The following is a 20,535-nucleotide window of genomic DNA, read 5'->3' as shown; positions in this document are numbered from 1 at the left end:
GTAAAGTAATAATCACAGATGTAAAATTTATTGCATCCTTTCATTTCTCATGTCCATCCATGTACATGTTACGTTCAATCTCAACGGTTTCCCAATCAAATTAAACGCAAAAAGCAAAGAAAGTTTAAAACAAGACGGTCAACTCCCGAATAACTAAAACAGACAGAAGCGCAAAAAACTGGAAAAAACATACTGAAGATCTGCTGAAATGTTTGAGTTCAGCTACTTATGCTATTAGGGTCATTGCAAATTTTGGCAACATACATTTCAGTAAATTAGCTTAACACACCTATTTTCATTCTCTGCTTTTGTATGACATCATATTCTGGGGTAACTCATCGTTGAGTAAAAGAGTGTTCATTGCACAAAAGAACTGTGTAACCAGAATAATTTCTGGAGCTCATCCAAGATCATCCTGCAGACACTTATTTAAAGAGCTAGGGATCTTCACTGTAGCCTCACTATGTATATTTTTTGGATATAGTAAGTGGGTAATTTCACCACCCAAAAAATAAATAAAATATTAAGTGTCATGTAATATTTTGTGTAATGTAATAGACACCTTTTACTAACCTGACACGTTCCACATCATTATGAAAGTTTGTATTCATGATCTATGGAACAAGTACTAATCTAATCTAATCTAACCTAATCTATGGTACAAGAGGGAGCTGTAGAGATTACAAACTGTAGAGGAAGACAGAGATTGGCTCTTGGAATAATGAAACAACTGGAAGGAGTTGGAATATGCACTGCAGCTGTTGCTTGTGATTTGAGAACCACAATTTGAAAGGGTGTAAGGAGATTAGCCTATACACAAATAAACTGTGTTTCTGAAACTCTGCAGATTGTGAGATGTGTTTATCCCTTGTTGAAATTGCTAAGAAACTACTTTCGAGATAAAGGATTCATTTTGCCACATGTAATGGCCCAACAACGAAGTTAATACAAGATCCAATGGATTATCAAATGGCAATCTCAACTGTGTTTCATATTTCAGAGGTGCACTGGAATGTTCTTGGATCTTCATGCCAGAGAGTGAGAATTGCTGTACAGTTACTTACATGTCATGCTGCACAAGTATGCTGCAGGAAACATGAAAGTAATTTTACTGAACTACTACGCATCACAAAGCAAACTTGAGATATCCCAAAGATGAGAGGACTTTACAGAGAAGTGCATGTAATCTCAACCTTAAAAAGTGGGAGAAGATTTTTGTATGTTTGCTTGGTTATGGTGTAGTTTGAAGAGAAAGTCTTTTAGAATTTTACAAAATATTTTTGGCATTCTTGAACTCTGTCATTGGTCTATTGATATAAGAAACATGTGACCATCTTATGCTTTGACTGACAGGCTGAACCAAGGCTGTCTAGAGAATTATTTTTATGGAGTTTCTGGTCTTGGTACATTTAACAGCAATACCACACTATTCAAAGTAAAAAAACATGATGTGCCTTATAATAAATGTGGATGCTGTTCCTTTCACAGAGATACAGTTGCTGAGGACTGAAGTCAGCTATCAATCTCTGATTTTTCTGAATTTTAACAAGGGAAGAGAGCTGTGCTCCAAAAACATGCTTCCTTTTTAGGGTTCCATATCACAATCAGTCCCCCCATGAACCATGGACCTTGCCGTTGGTGGGGAGGCTTGCGTGCCTCAGCGATATAGATAGCTGCACCGAAGGTGCAACCATAACGGAGGGGTATCTGTTGAGAAGCCAGACAAACGTGTGGTTCCTGAAGAGGGGCAGCAGCATTTTCAGTAGTTGCAGGGGCAACAGTCTGGATGATTGACTGATCTGGCCCTATAACACTAACCAAAACGGCCTTGTGTGCTGGTACTGCGAACAGCTGAAAGTGAGGGGAAATTATAGCCGTAATTTATCCCGAGGGCATGCAGCTTTACTGTATGGTTAACGATGATTGCGTCCTCTTGGGTAAAATATTCCGGAGGTAAAATAGTCCCCCATTCGGACATTCGGGCGGGGACTACTCAAGAGGACGTCGTTATCAGGAGAAAGAAAACTGGCATTCTACGGATTGGAGCATGGAATGTCAGATCACTTAATCGGGCACATAGGTTAGAAAATTTAAAAAGGGAAATGGATAGGTTAAAGTTAGATATAGTGGGAATTATTGAAGTTTGGTAGCAGGAGGAACAAGACTTTTGGACAGGCGAATACAGGGTTATAAATACAAAGCCAAATAGGGGTAATGCAGGAGTAGGTTTAATAACGCATAAAAAAATGGGAATGTGGCTAAGCTACTACAAACAGATGGACACGAAGCACAAGCCTACTACAGTAGTACAAGTTCATATGCCAACTAGCTCTGCAGATGACAAAGAAATTGAAGAAATAAATGATGAAATAAAAGAAATTATTCAGATAGTGAAGAGAGACAAAAATTTAATAGTCATGGGTGACTGGAATTCGGTAGTAGGAAAAGGGAGAGAAGGAAACGTAGTAGGTGAATATGGATTCAGGGTAAGAAATGAAAGAGGAAGCCGCCTGGTAGAATTTTGCACAGAGCACAGCTTAATCATAGCTAACACTTGGTTCGAGAATCATAAAAGAAGGTTGTATACATGGAAGAAGCCTGGAGACATTGACAGATTTCAGGTAGATTATATAACGGTAAAACAGAGATTTAGAAACCAGGTTTTAAATTGTAAGACATTTCCAGGGGCAGATGTGGACTCTGACCTCAATCTATTGGTTATGAACTGTAGATTAAAACTGAAGAAACCGCAAAAAGTTGGGAATTTAAGGAGATGGGACCTGGATAAACTGACTAAACCAGAGGTTGTACAGAGTTTCAGGGAGAGCGTAAGGGAACAAATGGCAGGAATGGGGGAAAGAAACACAGTAGAAGAAGAATGGGTAGTTTTGAGGGATGAAGTAGTGAAGGCAGCAGGGGATCGAGTAGGTACAAAGACGAGGGCTAGTAGAAATCCTTGGGTAACAGAAGAAATATTGAATTTAATTGATGAAAGGAGAAAATATAAAAATGCAGTAAATGAAGCAGGCAAAAAGGTATACAAACGTCTCAAAAATGAGATCGACAGGAAGTGCAAAATGGCTAATCAGGGATGGCTAGAGGATAAATGTAAGGATGTAGAGGCTTTTCTCACTAGGGGTAAGATAGGTACTGCCTACAGGAAAATTAAAGAGACCTTTGAAGAAAGCAGAACCACTTGTACGAATATCAAGAGCTCAGATGGAAACCCAGTTCTAAGCAAATAAGGGAAAGCAGAAAGGTGGAAGGAGTATATAGAGGGTCTATACAAGGGCGATGTACTTGAGGACAATATTATGGAAATGGAAGAGGATGTAGATGAAGATGAAATGGGAGATATGATACTACGTGAAGAGTTTGACAGAGCACTGAAAGACCTGAGTCGAAACAAGGCCCCGGGAGTAGACAACATTCCATTAGAACCACAGACGGCCTTGGGAGAGCCAGCCCTGACAAAACTCTACCATCTGGTGAGCAAGATGTATGAGACAGGCAAAATACCCTCAGACTTCAAGAAGAATACAGTAATTCCAATCCCGAAGAAAACAGGTGTTGACAGATGTGAAAATTACCGAACTATCAGTTTAATAAGTCAAAGCTGCAAAATACTAACGCGAATTCTTTACAGACGAATGGAAAAACTAGTAGAAGCCGACCTTGGGGAAGATCAGTTTGGATTCCGTAGAAATATTGGAACACGTGAGGCAATACTGACCCTACGACTTATCTTAGAAGAAAGATTAAGGAAAGGCAAACCTACGTTTCTAGCATTTGTAGACTTAGAGAAAACTTTTGACAATGTTGACTGGAATACTCTCTTTCAAATTCTAAAGGTGTCAGGGGTAAAATACAGGGAGCGAAAAGCTATTTACAATTTGTACAGAAACCAGATGGTAGTTATGAGTCGAGGGACATGAAAGGGAAGCAGAGGTTGGGAAGGGAGTGAGCCAGGGATGTAGCCTCTCCCCGATGTTATTCAATCTGTATATTAATATATATAAATAAAAACTTTGAGGTTCGCCGATGATATTGTAATTCTGTCACAGACAGCAAAATACTTGGAAGAGCTGTTGAACGGAATGGACAGTGTCTTGAAAGGAGGATATAAAATGAACATCAACAAAAGTCGGGTCATGCTGAGGGAATTAGATTAGGAAATGAGACACTTAAAGCAGTAAAGGAGTTTTGCTATTTGGGGAGCAAAATAACTGATGATGGTCAAAGTAGAGAGGATATCAAATGTAGACTGGCAATGGCAAGAAAAGTGTTTATGAAGAAGAGAAATTTGTTAACAATGTGTATAGATTTAAGTGTCAGGAAGTCGTTTCTGGAAGTATTTGTATGGAGTGTAGCCATGTATGGAAGTGAAACATGGACGATAAATAGTTTAGACAAGAAGAGAATAGAAGCTTTCGAAATGTGGTGCTATAGAAGAATGCTGTAGATTAGATGGGTAGATCACATAAGTAATGAGGAGATGTTGAATAGGATTGGGGAGAAGAGAAGTTTGTGGCACAATTTGACTAGAAGAAGGGATCGGTTGCGGTTGGTAGGACATGTTCTGAGGCATCAAGGGATCACCAATTTAGTATTGGAGGACAGTGTGGAGGTTAAAAATTGTAGAGGGAGACCAAGAGATGAATACACCAAGCAGATTCAGAAGGACGTAGGCTGCAGTAGGTACTGGGAGATGAAGAAGCTTGTACAGGATAGAGTAGCATGGAGAGCTGCATCAAACCAGTCTCAGTACTGAAGACCACAACAGCAACAACAACAATCACAATCAGTACAAATGGAACCCTAATAGGATAAGTTTCTTGTCTGTATGTCTATCTGTCCAACTGTTCAAATACATTTTTTCAGGAACAGGTTAACATATCACATTGAATTATATGTTTCATATTAAGGTGATGTAAAAGAAGTGAAGTTTTTTAAGTCAATGCAATAAAAAGATACAGCCATTTATATAAGATATTTTGATACTCGCAAACTAACTCATCAAAAGCTACAAGGTACTTCCTGTTGACCTAGAATCATGAACTCTGACAAGAAGAAAGGTTTCACCACAACCAAAGGGGAAAAAATCTGAAAATTGTTAATTTGTAATTACAAGACATGAAAAAAAAATTCTCATTTGTTATCGAATTGTCTGTCTGTCCATTCATCTGTTAAACTACCTTATTCTGGGTAGCCATATTATGTTGAAATTTATGTCACATATTAAGGTCTAACCTCACTCATTAAAACCTACAGGGTACTTCCCATTGATCTAGAACAATCAAATTTGTCAACAAGCCATGTTTCATAGTACAGCCAAAAAAAAATATCTGTAAATTGTAAAAAAAAATTAGCAGACTGTTTGTCCATCTGTTAAGATCCATTTTCCTCAGGAATGGATAGATGTATCAAGTTGAAATTTATATCAAATACTAAGATAATGTCACTGGATTGTGTAGTAAATGTAAGCTTCCAAGCCAATGAAATCAAAAGATATGGCCAATCACATCAACACATTTTGATACTCAAAAACTCATTCATCAAAACTTATACGGTACCACCCGTTGACCTAGAATCATCAAATTTGCCAAGGAACAATGTTTCACAGTACAACCAAATGAAAATAATCTGAAAATTGTTTATCTGTACATGGAAAAAATTGTCATTTGTTATAAGACTGTCGGTCTACCTGCCCATCTTTTAAACCCCATTTTCTCAGGAATGGGTTCTCTTTCCACATTGAAATTTATGCAAATGATAGCTTTTAAGATAAAGTAGCCAAAAGATATGGCCATTTATGTCACATATTTTGATGCTCACAAACTTTCTCCTCAAAACCCATAGGGTACTTTCCACTGGTGTAGAATCATGAACTTTAGCAAAAAAGGAAGGTTTCACAGAATATGTAAAGGAAAAAATCTGAAATTGTTTATTTGTAATTATATCACATCAAAAACTATTTCTTTTGTTATTTATTATCCTACTTCAAACTTTTAAATTAAAACATTTACAAAAGGCTTGGAATTCCTGGGAACAATATATTGCCAATATCAGTGTCGATAACTAGAAAAAAATCATAAATATATTTGATTACCAGAATGGATGAACTGTCTATATATATAAGATTGTATGAGATATAAAAGATTGTATGGAACCCTAAGTGCACGAGTCATATACCTGGCCAATTTTGAATATGTATAAAAGCTGTCCTGGCTGTAAAGCAATGTGACAAAATAGCCTACATATCATTACTAACAGACATGTATTTCACCTTACAGATATCTGCGTGAAATGACATGGTGATTCACCTTAACTGTGTTGTCACTAATTGTTTCCTAAGATTCTTGTTTTATTTATCTCTTATTGATATGGCTGAATCTGGAATTGATTTAGCATTAACTAGAAGTCCTTGTCCAATATGCTGAAGGTATCATAAAGGCCTTCACAGACATGTACTATCCCAAAACTTAGACCGCAAACAAATTTTTCATGCCAATGCCATATGCACACTCACCTCTAATATTCCAACTAACCAGGTGCAATAGAGCATTTGACTTAACCCAATAACATCCTGGACTGTGGCAACTGAACCGTGTCGTTCACCAGGGCTTTGACTACTATCATCAGGTCCAGAAAAGAGGGACATCCAACCAAAAATCCTTCCTATCCTTTCTAAAGTGATATTCCACCAGCCATTCAATCTACACATCGTCCTCATTTATCCCTATGCCACTGCCACTTCCAACCCTTTGTCACAGTGATTATATCCCTGTGGATGACACAACTCTAAGACCTGCCCAATTCACCTACCCAGCACAAACTACGCTAGTCTAGTCACATGCTTAACCCATGCCAGACAGTCAGGGCCACCTGTGAAAGAGCTAATACTGTATATCAACTCTGCTGAAACTACTGCATAGCATTTCACGTGGGCATAACCAACAACCAGCCGCCCACCAGAATGAACAGCCACCGCAAAACTATGAACAAGAGGAGGGCTGACCACCCACTGGTGGAACAGTCTGCTTAGTACAGCATACTTGAGTTCAATGGCTGCTTCATAGCCCATAGCATCAGCAGCCCCCCCCCCCCCCCCCCCCCCTCCCACCACAGCACCAGCTTTTCTATATTATGCAGGTCAGAATTATCCCGGCACTACACCCTTAATTCCCACAATCCTCCTTGCCTTAATCTCTGCTAATGCACTGCACCAACGCCCTCTACCAAACAGTCCCCTTCCTCCTTCCAGTCCAATCCTCCCCCTCATCATTGTGTGCTGCAAGAAATGACTGGCTCCAGTGCTCATGTATTGCATTTCTGTCCTGTGTGCCTCTCTCCCACGTTCCTACCCCACATACCTGCTGCCTCCCTCTGAGCTGTCAGCCACAATTCCCCAGCTCCTCCTCCTGCATCCCATGTCTTTCTCCCTCTATCCATCCTACTTGACATAACACCTCAACCCAGTCTACCTACCGAACTGCAATCCCAGCTTCTCTTATTAGGTGAGTTGTCTATTTTACTCCTAAATTAAGCACACAAACACACACACAGAATTTATAGCTTTCGCAACCGACGGTTGCTTCTTCAGCAACGAGGGAAGGAGAGGGAAAGACGAAAGGATGTGGGTTTTAAGGGAGAGGGTAAGGAGTTATTCCAATCCCGGGAGCGGAAAGACTTCCCTTAGGGGGAAAAAAAAGGACAGGTGTACACTCGCGCACACACACACACACACACACACACGCACACACATATCCATCCGCACATACACAGACACAAGCAGACATTTGTAAAGGCAAAGAGTTCTGGGCAGAGATGTCAGTCGAGGTGGAAAGTAAATGTGTGTGCACGAGTGTACACCTGTCCTTTTTCCCCCCCTAAGGTAAGTCTTTCCGCTCCCGGGATTGGAATGACTCCTTACCCTCTCCCTTAAAAACCCACATCCTTTCGTCTTTCCCTCTCCTTCCCTCTTTCCTGAAGAAGCAACCATCGGTTGTGAAAGCTAGAAATTCTGTGTGTGTGTTTGTGTTTTTTATTTATTGTGCCTGTCTACCGGCACTTTCCCGCTTGGTAAGTCTTGGAATCTTTGTTGTTAATATATTTTTCGCATGTGGAAGTTTCTTTCTATTTTATTTAATCCTAAATTATTTACATTCAGCCAGAACTTTACTTTCCATACTAGTCACATCCAAATATTATTTATTTTCTTAGCCTGACTTATGAATGGTCCATTTTCTAACTACAAAGGCCTGCTTCAACAATGTTATTGCTTTCTGTATGCATACTTGGATGTGGAGTAAAATGTTGGTGCTGATATATATACAAGAAACTGGTCAACCAGAACACTACAGTAGGCTTTAATAGCTTTGCTACAAAAGCATTGGTGACATTATGATCTCAATTGACACAAACACGAATGTACTGTAATGTTTCCCACAAAAATGAGGGATATGAGTATTGATTTAGCAGAAATCAACTTCGAACTATATGAGAGAGAGAGAGAGAGAGAGAGAGAGAGAGAGAGAGAGAGAGAGAGAGAGAGAGAGAGGGGGGGGGGGGGGGGGTGAGAGGGAGGGAGGGAAAAGGGGAGGGAGGGAGGGAGGGAGGGAGAGGGGGGGGAGAGAGAGAGAGAGAGAGAGAGAGAGGGAGAGAGGGAGAGGGAGGGAGAGAGAGAGAGAGGGGGGGGGGGGGAGAGAGAGAGAGAGAGAGACGAGAGAGAGAGAGAGAGAGAGAAGAGAGAGAGAGAGAGAGAGGAGAAGGGGAGTGGGAGGGTTTAGAGGGGGGGGGAGGGAGGCGGAGGGGAGGGAGAGGGAGAGGGAGAGGAGAGGAGAGAGAGAGAGAGAGAGAGAGAGAGAGAGAGAGAAATATGGTGATGATAGACTGATAGCTCAACAAAATCTAAGTCAGAGTTCTGAGTTCTGTTTTATTAGCTGCTTTAATAAAAAGCTGTTATAGGCCCACCTTCACGTACTATGTGGTATCCCATGTGGTAGTTACAGTCTGGTACAGTTTCCATCACCTCAGGGTAATGTGTTACAAAGAGTAGTAGACAGCCAACCTATTAACAGACCAAATACAAAATAAATGTAGTGCATACAATATTTGTCACAATCATAAATGGATACTGTGGCAGAAATATGCATATGAGCAATGTAAATTTTATAATTTTTATTAACAATGTAAAACAAAGGACTACAACGAAAGAAATCTGTTGAGACATTCAACAATTTTACACACTGTATTGTGGACTAAACTTTATATTATAAATGATGTAATAAAAACTTAGACATTACTAAAATATTAAAGTCTTATTATTTTCTGTTTACCTTTGTCATTGCTCCTGTAATATTTATGAAAAGGAAACTTCCTGCTTGGGCTATTAAAATTTTATTTGATCACCACAATAACAATTTTGAGTTATTAAGCATTTTTAAGTACAAGCTCACTATGAAGAGTGCCAATTCATCATTCCTCTTGAGAGGACACTGTACATGTGTCATCTGTGTTTAAATATTCCATGCATATAATAATTTGTAATTTATTTATTTTTAAGTTATAATAATTATTTATACAAAAACTCTTCGCAGTTAAAAAATGGAAAGTGAAGGATGAAATACCAATAATATATATATATATATATATATATATATATATATATATATATATATATATTGCTACTCAACACACAGAGGAGATGTAGAATGGCAGAAGAACGCAGTGAAAAGACTTTTCCTATAGCTTTCAGACAAACAGTTCTTCTTCTGAAATAGAGAAGCCACATAAACAGAAAAACAGAAATGGAACTCACACACACAAGGCTACTCGGGTGGCAGCACACAGTAACCGTGAGTGAGTGTGTCATGTCTGTGAAAAAAAGCACTCCGTCTTCAGGGCCACAAGTGGCCCATCGGGACCATCTGACCGCCATGTCATCCTCAGGTGAGGATGCGGATAGGAGGGGCTTGTTGTCAGCACACCGCACTCCCAGTCGTTATGATGGTTTTCTATGACGAGAGTCGCTACTATTCGGTCGAGTAGCTCCTCAATTGGCATCACTAGGCTGAGTGCACCCAGAAAAATGGGAACAGCGCATGGCGGCTGGATGGTCACCCATCCAATTGCCGGCCACACCCGACAGCGCTTAACTTCGGTGATCTTACGGGAACCAGTGTATCCACTGTGGCAAGGCCGTTGCCTGTCATGTTAGTGAGAGTGTGTGTTTTTTGTTTCTATAGAAGGCTCTTTTGACCAAAAGCCAAAGTTTAGCAATCTTTTCATTGTGTATGTCTCTGACTACATGCTTCCTCTATGTGATGAATGGAACACAGCAATTATTACGTAAACTGCTGCGATCTTTTATATAAATGATGAAGTCTTATTACACACACTATAATATTTACACATGGATGACATGAGATGAGTGTCCTGTTAAAAGTAAGAATGCATTGACACATTTATAGTGGAGTATCAGTTGAAAATGGTATAATAAGCTGTATCACGGTCATGGTGAATAAACAATAAAGAATTCAATACACAAGATGACTACACGGATCTGAAATTGTGCACCATTCATGTAGTCAATCACAGTTTCTATGCTCAAGCAAGGGGGAAAAACTGCTCTGCACCATCAACTTTTGCTACTGCCACTGTAAAATGCAATGGGATAAGCTTTGTGGTTTTTTGGGGTAAAAATTACAAAATTCAAGTTCAATTATTAATGGTATCTACAGAGTGATTTTACCTTAATGCCAACTTTTAATTTTATGATTCAGAGTAGTACGTCATGAGAAATGAAGAGAGATTATGATTCAATATCCTAACACTGAGGAGGTCATTAGAGACAGTGCAAATGCTCAGACTGGGCAATGATGGGCAGGATACTCACCATGTTCTTTTTCAAAAGAACCATTCTGGTACTTGATGTTAGTGATGTAAAGAAACAGTGTAAACCTTCAAACTGGAGCACCAGAGTCTTCCTGAACGTGAGTCCAATAAATTTCTATTGCACCACACTTAGTTGGTAGAATGTTGCAACCTCAGCTTGTTTTTCAACAAAAGTAAGTAACAGTAAACTAAAGAATTCTAGCATGATTTGTTTGCAGCCACCAGAGGTACATGGTAACTATGAGATAAAACATTTTGTTATGCTTGAGAGGGATCCAGATCTAGTAGTCTACAGGAGGTGTCACACTCTTTCATCCTGGGACCTGAGTGTCCTACCATTCCTTTTAACCTTCCCCAACATGTCTCCCTCTTCTCCCTATATTTGTTAGTTCCGATAGTTCGGAAGTGTGTCACTTTTTACTTTTATGTGTGTCTATCAGCGGTATTACACAGTCTGTATCTAATTTATTACAAATCTGATTGTAATTAATGATGTGACAAAAAATAAATATGCAGAAATGAAGCAGGCAAAGTGAAATACAAACAGAAAAAAAGCATAGAAAATTCAAAATGAGTCAGCAGAGATAACTGGAGGACAAATGAAAGGCTTTAGAAGCATGCACAATGGGGAAAGATAGATGCTGTCTATAAGAAAAAAAGACAGCTCTGGAGAAAAGAGAAGCAACTGTATGAATATGTATGGGTGGCAAGCCAGTACTGAGCAAAGAAGGGAAAGCTGTAAGGTGAAAGGAATATATAAAAAGGCTACAAATATTACAGACAAGGAAGAGAAAGTAGATGAAGGTACTATGGGAAATATGATATTGTGAGAATAACTTTATGGAGAATTGAAAGACCTAAGATGAAATAAAGCCTTAAGAGTAGACAACATTCACTCAAAATTACTGAGATCTTTCAGAGAGCCAGTCTTTGCAAATCTATTCCACCTTGTATGCAAGGTATATGAGACAGGTGAAATAGCCTTATAGTTCAAGATGAATGTAATAATTTCAGTTCCAAAAAACCAGGCCCTGATGTGTCAATTTACTGAACTATCGGTTTATTAAGTCATGGTTGAAAAATATTGAAATAAATTATTTACAAAAGGGTGGAAAAACTGGTAGAGGTTGACCACAGGGGAGACCAGTTTCGGTTCCAGAGAAATGTAGTAACACTCACAGCAAAACTGACCTTACACATTAATCTTGGAAGATAGAGATTTATGACATTTGTAGATTTTGATTGAACTGCACTCTTTGAGATACTGAAGGTTGCCAGTTATTCCATCAAAGAAACAAAAGGTCTTGAAAATCCATCCTTTGAATCCCAGTCTCCTAATATTTTCAGCTTTACCATTTTACGCAAAGAGAATTAGAAATAAATTGCTAATCAACTGCTTTGCCATTATTTTTCAGAATGGGATGTATTGCTTTTCCCCACCTTTTTTATAAATTTGGTGAAATGTTCCATAGAATTATCCATGCTTATGTGTCAATCCTAATATGTTACCTTGGATTTGAGGTAGTTCAAAGTTGCTGCAGCTAGAGCAGCTCCATCATAAGTACTTGTACCTCTCCCAAATTCATCCATTATAACTAACGACTGGGTTGTTGCTTGGTTCAAGATATTTGATGCTCCCTCAGCTTCAACCATAAATGTGCTCTTCCTTTGCAAAATGTTATCTCCTGCACCCATCCTAAGAAATAAAAAATAATTTCTGTAGGTAAAAATAGGAATAAATTATTCCTGCAAGGAGTGTGGTAGCTTTCTGCATTTTATGGCAACAAAATTTGACATTAAAGCACAGGTGTCATATCATAGTTACATATATCACACTGTTTTTAGGAAGAATATGCACTATGGTTAAAATACCATGACTGGCTTCTATCTTGTACAAAGGTTTTCGTTGAGAGTAGCAGTGATATTATGCTGTGGAAAGAAATATGTGAAAAAAAATATCACGAACTCTGATGTACTTAGATAAGAACTGTACAAACAATATTCTGCTTTTCTTCAATGATACCTACTATGTAAGCCTTCATTCAGTTTAAACAAGAAACACTCTTGGTCAAAGCATTTCAAAGGCATATATATATATATATATATATATATATATATATATATATATATATATATATATATATATATATATATATATATATGAAAATATTACAGTTTGCTCGCCAAAAAAAAAAAAAAAAAAAAAAAAAAAAAAAAAAAAAAAAAATTAATACAAACAAAACATGTAAAAGTAGCTTCCTTAATACTTCTGACCACAACATTTTTCAGAATGTAAAATTTGTCCATATATCCTTTGAATGTATCTGCAGTGGGCTGCTAGAGTTACTTTCCTATGATAAATGCTCATTGCACGAGCTGGGCAGAAAAAGCTGTCCTGCAAGAGAATGCTATAGCCACTGAGTTTTCCATTCATCATGTTCATTAGAGCCTAATCCAAATGAGAACCTTCAATTCAGTCAAGATATACACTGACAGAGAGAAGATAAACACCTGCCAAAAAGTGGGTGTTTTTTCCATTATTTTTACAGGTCTGAATCAGATGCAGCTCCAACAATAACCAATATGGCTAAAATTACATTGTCAGCATTTCATTCTGTAGGCTGCATAAACAATTACTCTCATTAAATCACTACATTCAATCTGTGCCTCCACATATACTTTGTCAAATAATAGACTATTCATCATCACATTTTCTTGTCATATAATTCATATTCTTCTCATGATCACCACAGTAAGATTTGCGACATGTACCTTCTTATCATCATTTCTACATTCTTGCTATTGATACACCTTACTTCAACAAAGAGGCCTACTCATGAAATGAATCCCTTTATATATCATCTGATGTATTAACACTGTTTGGTGGAAACCTAGGCTACCACAACATTCATACCACCACCTCACCATATGTCAATGTTCAGCAGGACATTAGGTGCTGGCTCATTACATGTTGTTTGATCAGCCTGTGCTAAGCTCAGCCAAGAGGGGGCAACACCTTCAGGCACCACTGACAGCTGCACATCCAGAGAACTGTGCACAGCAAAGGTGACAGATGCCAACTCTATTAATGCTCCTTAATGTCGTGGATCTCCTCATAAGTGTTATCACTTGTTAGAGAAGTTAGCCCCCCTTCAGGAACCTACATATCTATCATTTGATGAAATGTGTTGTTTGCTGAATTCCTGTTATTGCAAGCATACTCAAGTGATTTCCATAAGAGTGGAGTTTTATCAGTACAGAAAGCAATCCCGTTAGTGCTAACACAATTGGGCTGCAGAACAGCAGGGGTTTACTCACAAGTGTCATTTCATTACTGCTAAATCTCCCGAATCTTACACAGACACTATGATTAGACACGATGTCATACAAACAGCCCACAGTAAGGAAGTTCAAGGACCCCTCTTTAGAAGTAGTACTCAATATTGTACAGGCGTTTAAAGTTTCTCATTGTGCTGGTCATCAATTAGATCCTTGGGCAGACATAGCTTCAGTCAACTCAGACAGCACCAGGCAAATGCATTCTAGCATGCTCTTGGAAGCAGAGGTTGCAGCAGTGCAAAATGCTTGACTGCCACATTCCACACAAGCACAGCCAAAACAGAAAACTTTCTGCAAGCCACTGACCTCCTCCCCAGCCTGTTTTGTTCAACACTACTGGCCATCTTGTCCACAGTGTTGGGCATCATACTGCATGTGTCATAAGAAATGCCATATTGCAACTGTGTGCAATACTTGGTCTGGTTCAGCAGTGCTGTTCACATCTCAATCTGTAGACATTAATGTTGTTAGTTATGTTTGTGAAGATATTCTAACTGTCTGTAACAAACTGTTCACTGATGTGGCTGTTTGGTGGGACTCTCTTACACCTTCAGGTGGATACAGCCGCAGCAGGCTTGCTACTTAAATCTAGTACTTATCTATGGCTTAGTTCTCCTCCATTGTTGGCTACTTCACACCATCTTATCAGTTACAATAAATAGCAGTTTCCTCTTCTGGGCCAGTTTACTGCAGAAAAAACATACAAAATGGTGTTTTGGCTAGTAGTATTTCTCATAGTGCATTTATGTAAAATTTGTTTGGTTTGGACACTTCCCAGGCTTTTGGATTTACAGCCTCAGATTCTGTCCATGAAGAGTTGGATATTGTACCCCATCAAGAGACGCATGATTTGTGCAAAGAATATTTGGCGCTTTTTTCAACTGTCCTCAGCAAGGCTCCTGACATCATAGTGCACAGTGCGACCCTGCTTCTTCCATGTCAAATATGTATCACTTGCACACCACATACAGGTGAAGGTAGCATTGTCTATACTGATTCCTTTAAGCTTCAAAGAACCCATTTTGCCTAATCAATGGGCTACACCACCAGACATTAACAAGAAGCCAATGGGCAAACCCTTTCTTTACTATGACTTTAAGGTCACAGTTAATTCCCAATCTGTGGTCAATACGTAGCCCATTTCTCATCCAGACAAACTAAAGATGAAGTTGGTGGGCAGACAATGTTTTTCAAAACCCAGTTTGTTAGAAGCGTTTTTACAGCTGCCACCTGATGAAGAATCATTTCAGCCTCTTGTTGTGAATATGCTTTACAGCTTCTGCAGGTACGACCACTTTGTTTCTGGCAATGCAAGTGCCCCTTTAATTTTCAACATTACTTGGAAAAGTGTTGTATTAATTATCTCAGTGACATTGGTATCACCAGTCCCATTACTGAGGATCATCTTTGCAACCTCCATCTTTTGGTTCATACCTTGCATGACGTGGGTCTCAACTGTAATTTAGAAGAGTTAGATTTCTTCCAATCCTCTACAGAATATTTGGGACATGTTATCTCTTGACAGGAGATTCAGCCATCTAGCAGCCACACTGCAGCTATTGTGACCCTCTCATGCCCTTCAAACTGGAAGGAGCCTCGAGTATGAGTCAAAGTTGCATATTACCAAGAGTTCCTCCCGCAGGCAGCTTTGGTTTCCTATCCTCTTAATCAGCTGCTTCAGAAAGGTGCAGCATTTGAGTGGACCTCTGCCTGCAACCATGCAAAGACATTGAAAGACAGTTTGTGTTCTGCCCCATGCTTGGCCACCCATCAGCCAGGGCTCCAGCTTGTGGTTGCAGTGGATGCATCACAATATGGTGTGGGGCTCATGTTGTCTCAAAGCTGTGTTGATCATTTGGAACAACCCATCACTTTTGCATTGAAGATGTTGAATGATGCGCAGAATAATTACTCTCAAATAGAAAAGATGGCTCTCATTATTATTTATGCTATCAAGAAGTTTCAAGTGTTTCTCTAAGGTGTTAAGTTTCATCTAGTGACTGATCACAAACTATAAGTGTCTCTTTTTAATCTTATTGCTCACTTGCTGGACAAGATAGCTCATAGGTTGTAACATTAGGCTCTGTTGATTACTAATAATTATAAATTCATTGCCATTATTTGGCTCACAATTGAAATGTAGGTGCTCTTTCACATTTGCTGATGGGACCAGACCCTGATTTTGATCAAGATTAAGTGCACTGTTTTTCCTCAAAAAGGAAGCTCACAACACATTGGATGGATTTTCTGCTACCAGTTCTTGCATTACTCAAGCTGTCACTACTGATAACACTCTTCATCAAGTGCAACAATTTGTTCAGCAAGGGTGGCCTGTGCATCCTCCGGCCCACTTATTGGATCTCATTCACAATTATTTTTTGCTGAGACACAGACCCATCCTTGTTCATGATGTTCTTTTGCTGTCAAGAGAAAACACTGTTTCATGAGCGGTTGTTCGAGCAACTCTCTGGCAAGACATTTTTTGCCTTCTGCAACAGGATCATTGGGGTATTTCAAACGTGAAGATGCTTGCTTGTTACCATGTATACTACCCCATAAAAGATCATGAGCAGGAACATCTAATCACTGCTTGCTCTAAATGTGCAGATCATCAAGCCTCTCCCCAAAAATGTCATTCCCCGTGCCCTGAGCCATCACGACCATGGGTGCATGTGCATGTCAACTTTACCAGCCCATTTTTGGATGCTTATTAGTTAGTGGTCACTGACGCCTATTCCCAGTTCTCATATATCGTCAACTGCCACTCCACCACAGTGGAGGCAATGGTGCATGCTGTTATCATTTATCTACCCTGCAACCTGGCAACTGACAATGGTCCTCAATTCATCTCTCAGACTTTTGATGATTTCTGTGCTCACCATGGTACATACTATGTTCATGCATTTCCAGTCTACCCTCCATTGAAGCAGGTGGCAGAAAACTTTGTCTGCACTTTTAACCCTCAGATGAAGAAGTTTATTGGTGGTGCTCCTGTGGAAAAGGCCTTCGTATGCTTTCTTAGTTCCTAAAGGTCCACACCCATCAGCTGCCAACCACACGTGGTGTGGCATCCACTGTTCTCTGCAATGAGGCCTCCAAGGGGCCCTCCAGTGACATGCTACGGGCTAGAGACTCCTGTCTCAGCCACCACATTTGGTTGCCTTGAGCATAAGATTCTGGCAGCCACCAGAATCAACTCTGACCCAAAGTGGGATCTGGCCTCCTCCACCTCTTCACATACCTCCAAGTTCATACACTCTTCTCACACCTGGCCTCCTTCCTCACCTCTGCTGTCTGTGGCCTTTCCCCTGATTCTGCCCTATGTATGTTACAACACCTTGCTCACCCTCCTATATTTTCGTTTTCAGCACTCCACCAGTTCAGCAGTACCAGGGCATGGACAGCCACACAGAACATCCACAGGGTCAGCTGGTGCCACTTCCACAGGAGCTGTAGCTCACTCCCTGGCCCCAAGATGCCTCCAGGTACCCAGTATCATTGTCATTGTTCCTGGCAGCTCACATTTGTTCCATAGACATCTACCATGATGAAGCCATCACTGCCTGAGCTTCTCTTTTCTATCACCTCTGTTTTTTTTTGTTTTTACATCTTGCCAAAGTCCTGATAGGAAAGATCACAAAAGTAGAGGGCATAGGAAAAGTTTCATCTCCCTTTTAAGTGCTTTTGAGTACTATCTGTGCAGCAGTTATTTTGTTTGTGATCATAAAATCTACTAATGACCCTTTTGCAATAAAAAGGAGCATCACCAATAAACTTCTTCATGTGAGTATTAAAAATGAAGACAAAGTTTTCTGCCTTTTTGATATTTATCTACTTAAAAAATATGTTTACAATTTTCCATTTGCTAAATTCTGTGAAAGATTTTGCTTTCTCATGTATTTTATGAGTTCTCTGTTCTCCTTGGTCTCTACCTATATTCTGAATTCTAACACTAATCATTTCTTTATTCATATGTTTTATATACAGAACCTCATAATTTTTGTTATGTTAATCCAAATGGCTTTTTTATGTCAATATGTTATCATTAATGAAGATTTAAGCAGACTAGAAATCAAGCGCAAAATAGTCCAAAATAACTGCTTTTCAAAAGTGGTAATCTTAAACAAAAGGTTATCTGAGCATGCCTCCACATCTGATTCACATTTTTGCAGTCAATCGTGTTACATCTGACACACACAGGTGGCTGGCTTTTCCACTGTAACATATTCATTTTGGATGTAGTTTACTAGTATCATTTAATTTCACTGAATTTTGCTACAGTAATCCTCATCAATTCAATCAGTTTTATGCTATAATTATAAACAACTTTGTTGTTATGTTTGAAGAAGCATTAGAGGAAGATCCCTATGAATAGATTTATAAAGCAGACAATGTAGATGGGAAATTTAATTCTTTCTTACACATATTCTGACAAAATATTCAGACTTGTTTCTCCCTGAAACAAACAAGGGTAAAATTGAATAGGGGCAAGAATAAGGGATGGATAATTTTTGGGATTAATTTTGTTATAGGAAGGGAGAGCTCTACTTAATTCAGAGGACAAGCCATAGTCGAGAGTTGAAATTCCATATGCACCAGTTGTGTAAAATGCCCAAGATTGTTATTAAAAAATTTAAACACATGCACTATACCCAAAAGATGAAAATAAGGCAAAAAGTAATGGCATTTAGCCTCCAGAAAACATCTCTCACAGAAACAATGAAATATTCAAATTCCTGGTCACTAAATTTAATGGTCACTACCCCATAATGGAAGCAAACATGGCACCCACTAACAAACAAACCAATAAAGATGCATTATATTTACTCCTATAGACACTGCATCAACAGACATTAGTTTCAAAAATACAATCGTTCAAGTGGTTACAAAATTTTTCAGGTTACTGAAATAGTAATTCTGCTGGAAATGGTGATGTTTCTAACAGAGTGTTAAAATCATGATTTACAATTAGGTCTCTCTGTAACCAATCAATGATTCAGGGCACATTTACTGACTTAGGAATGATGATGTAATATCCACCTACAAATGGGGAAACAGGCAGCTCATCTCTAATTACAGATCTGTTTCACTCCTCCCAGCTCATTTAGAAAGTGACCTATGACTGAATACTGACTCATTTATCAGAGAAGAACTTGTTATCCACATCTCAGTAAAGGATGAAGTACTTAAATAATTAAAAAATAAAAATTACACCATTACTGTAATTTATGACCTTGTCAAAGCCTTTGGTGGAGTGGATCAAAATTTGTCCTAGGAAAACTAAAGTGTTATGACATTAATGGATTCCCTTTTTCATGGGTGGAATTTTTCCTTCAGATAAAAAATCAAAGGGTCATAATGACAGACTGTGTCGCAGGAATGAAACTAATCACAAAATGGGGGAAAGAAACGTGTGTTCCCTGATGGGTCAGTACTGTGCCCAGTCTTGTTCTTAAACTACATAAGTGATATTCAATGACTTCAAAGATTTTAGATGGTGGTTCATAAACTACTAGCATACTAATTATGGTGCCAAATCCAGCAGCACCACTCACTGTTCACGTGATAGCTGCACAGGCTGGCAATGGTTCACAGGCAAAAAATTCAAGTTTCAATCTCACAAAGTCTCACATCATGTGATTTCAAACTAAAAAAATTATTTCCTAGCACCATAAGGAAACATTATACACTAAATGAAACATTTTGCACACCTCCTCAGGGTACAGATGGATAACACGTTGAAATGGAGTCAGCACATAAATAAACTAATCAAAAAGCTCAGTTCAGTGGGTTTTTCCCTCAGAAGAGTTAGTTTATATTTCATTGATTTTGTATAGGCCATCTTTGGACCACATTATTTCAACTGTCTTGCTTTATGTGTTCTGATGTTTGCCCAGTGCTCCGGCATTAATTCTCGGTGTTGCTCCTTCCTTCCCTGGGTCCAAGCCTTAACAGTTTTTAGTTTTGTCTTTTCTTGGAAACCCTGCAACGTCATAAGTTTCTCCTTGAGAGGAACACGCTCCAAGATGTCATCGTGGGTGATGCCGACTTTTTTAAGATCTTTCTCCACCCGTGTCAACAAGGTCCCTTTTGTTTTCTTATCCTGAAAGTACGTGATCCTATGATTGGTGTGTCTACCAGGACTCATTTGGGCCATATGTCCATAAAACATAATACTTCTTTTCCGGATGGTACTGGTTATCTTCTCTATGTGGAAATACAGTTCATGATTATGACGGATTCTATATTCCCCATTCTCTTTGATAGGACTTAAGATCGTTCTCAGAATCTTGCTTTCCT

At 39.0% G+C, this 20,535-nt stretch overlaps 1 protein-coding gene across 3 annotated transcripts in view; it reads right to left on the bottom strand.

The window, feature by feature from the left end:
• The window catches only part of LOC126354454 (DNA mismatch repair protein Msh3-like), a 307,127-nt gene that overhangs the window by 39,375 nt on the left and 247,217 nt on the right, over nt 1-20,535 (bottom strand). For all 3 annotated transcript variants that reach the window (XM_050004148.1, XM_050004149.1, XM_050004150.1), the window contains 2 exons: nt 12,406-12,592; nt 8,974-9,070 (listed from right to left, as the gene is read on the bottom strand). In XM_050004148.1, coding sequence (XP_049860105.1) covers nt 8,974-9,070; nt 12,406-12,592 — 284 coding nt within the window. The remainder of the gene's footprint in view (nt 1-8,973; nt 9,071-12,405; nt 12,593-20,535) is intronic.

The sequence above is a fragment of the Schistocerca gregaria genome, chromosome 3, assembly GCF_023897955.1.
Source record: "Schistocerca gregaria isolate iqSchGreg1 chromosome 3, iqSchGreg1.2, whole genome shotgun sequence".
NCBI classification, from domain to species: domain Eukaryota; kingdom Metazoa; phylum Arthropoda; class Insecta; order Orthoptera; family Acrididae; genus Schistocerca; species Schistocerca gregaria.
The sequence above is the reverse complement of the archived record's forward strand: the minus strand, read 5'-3'. Positions and strand labels throughout refer to the sequence as shown.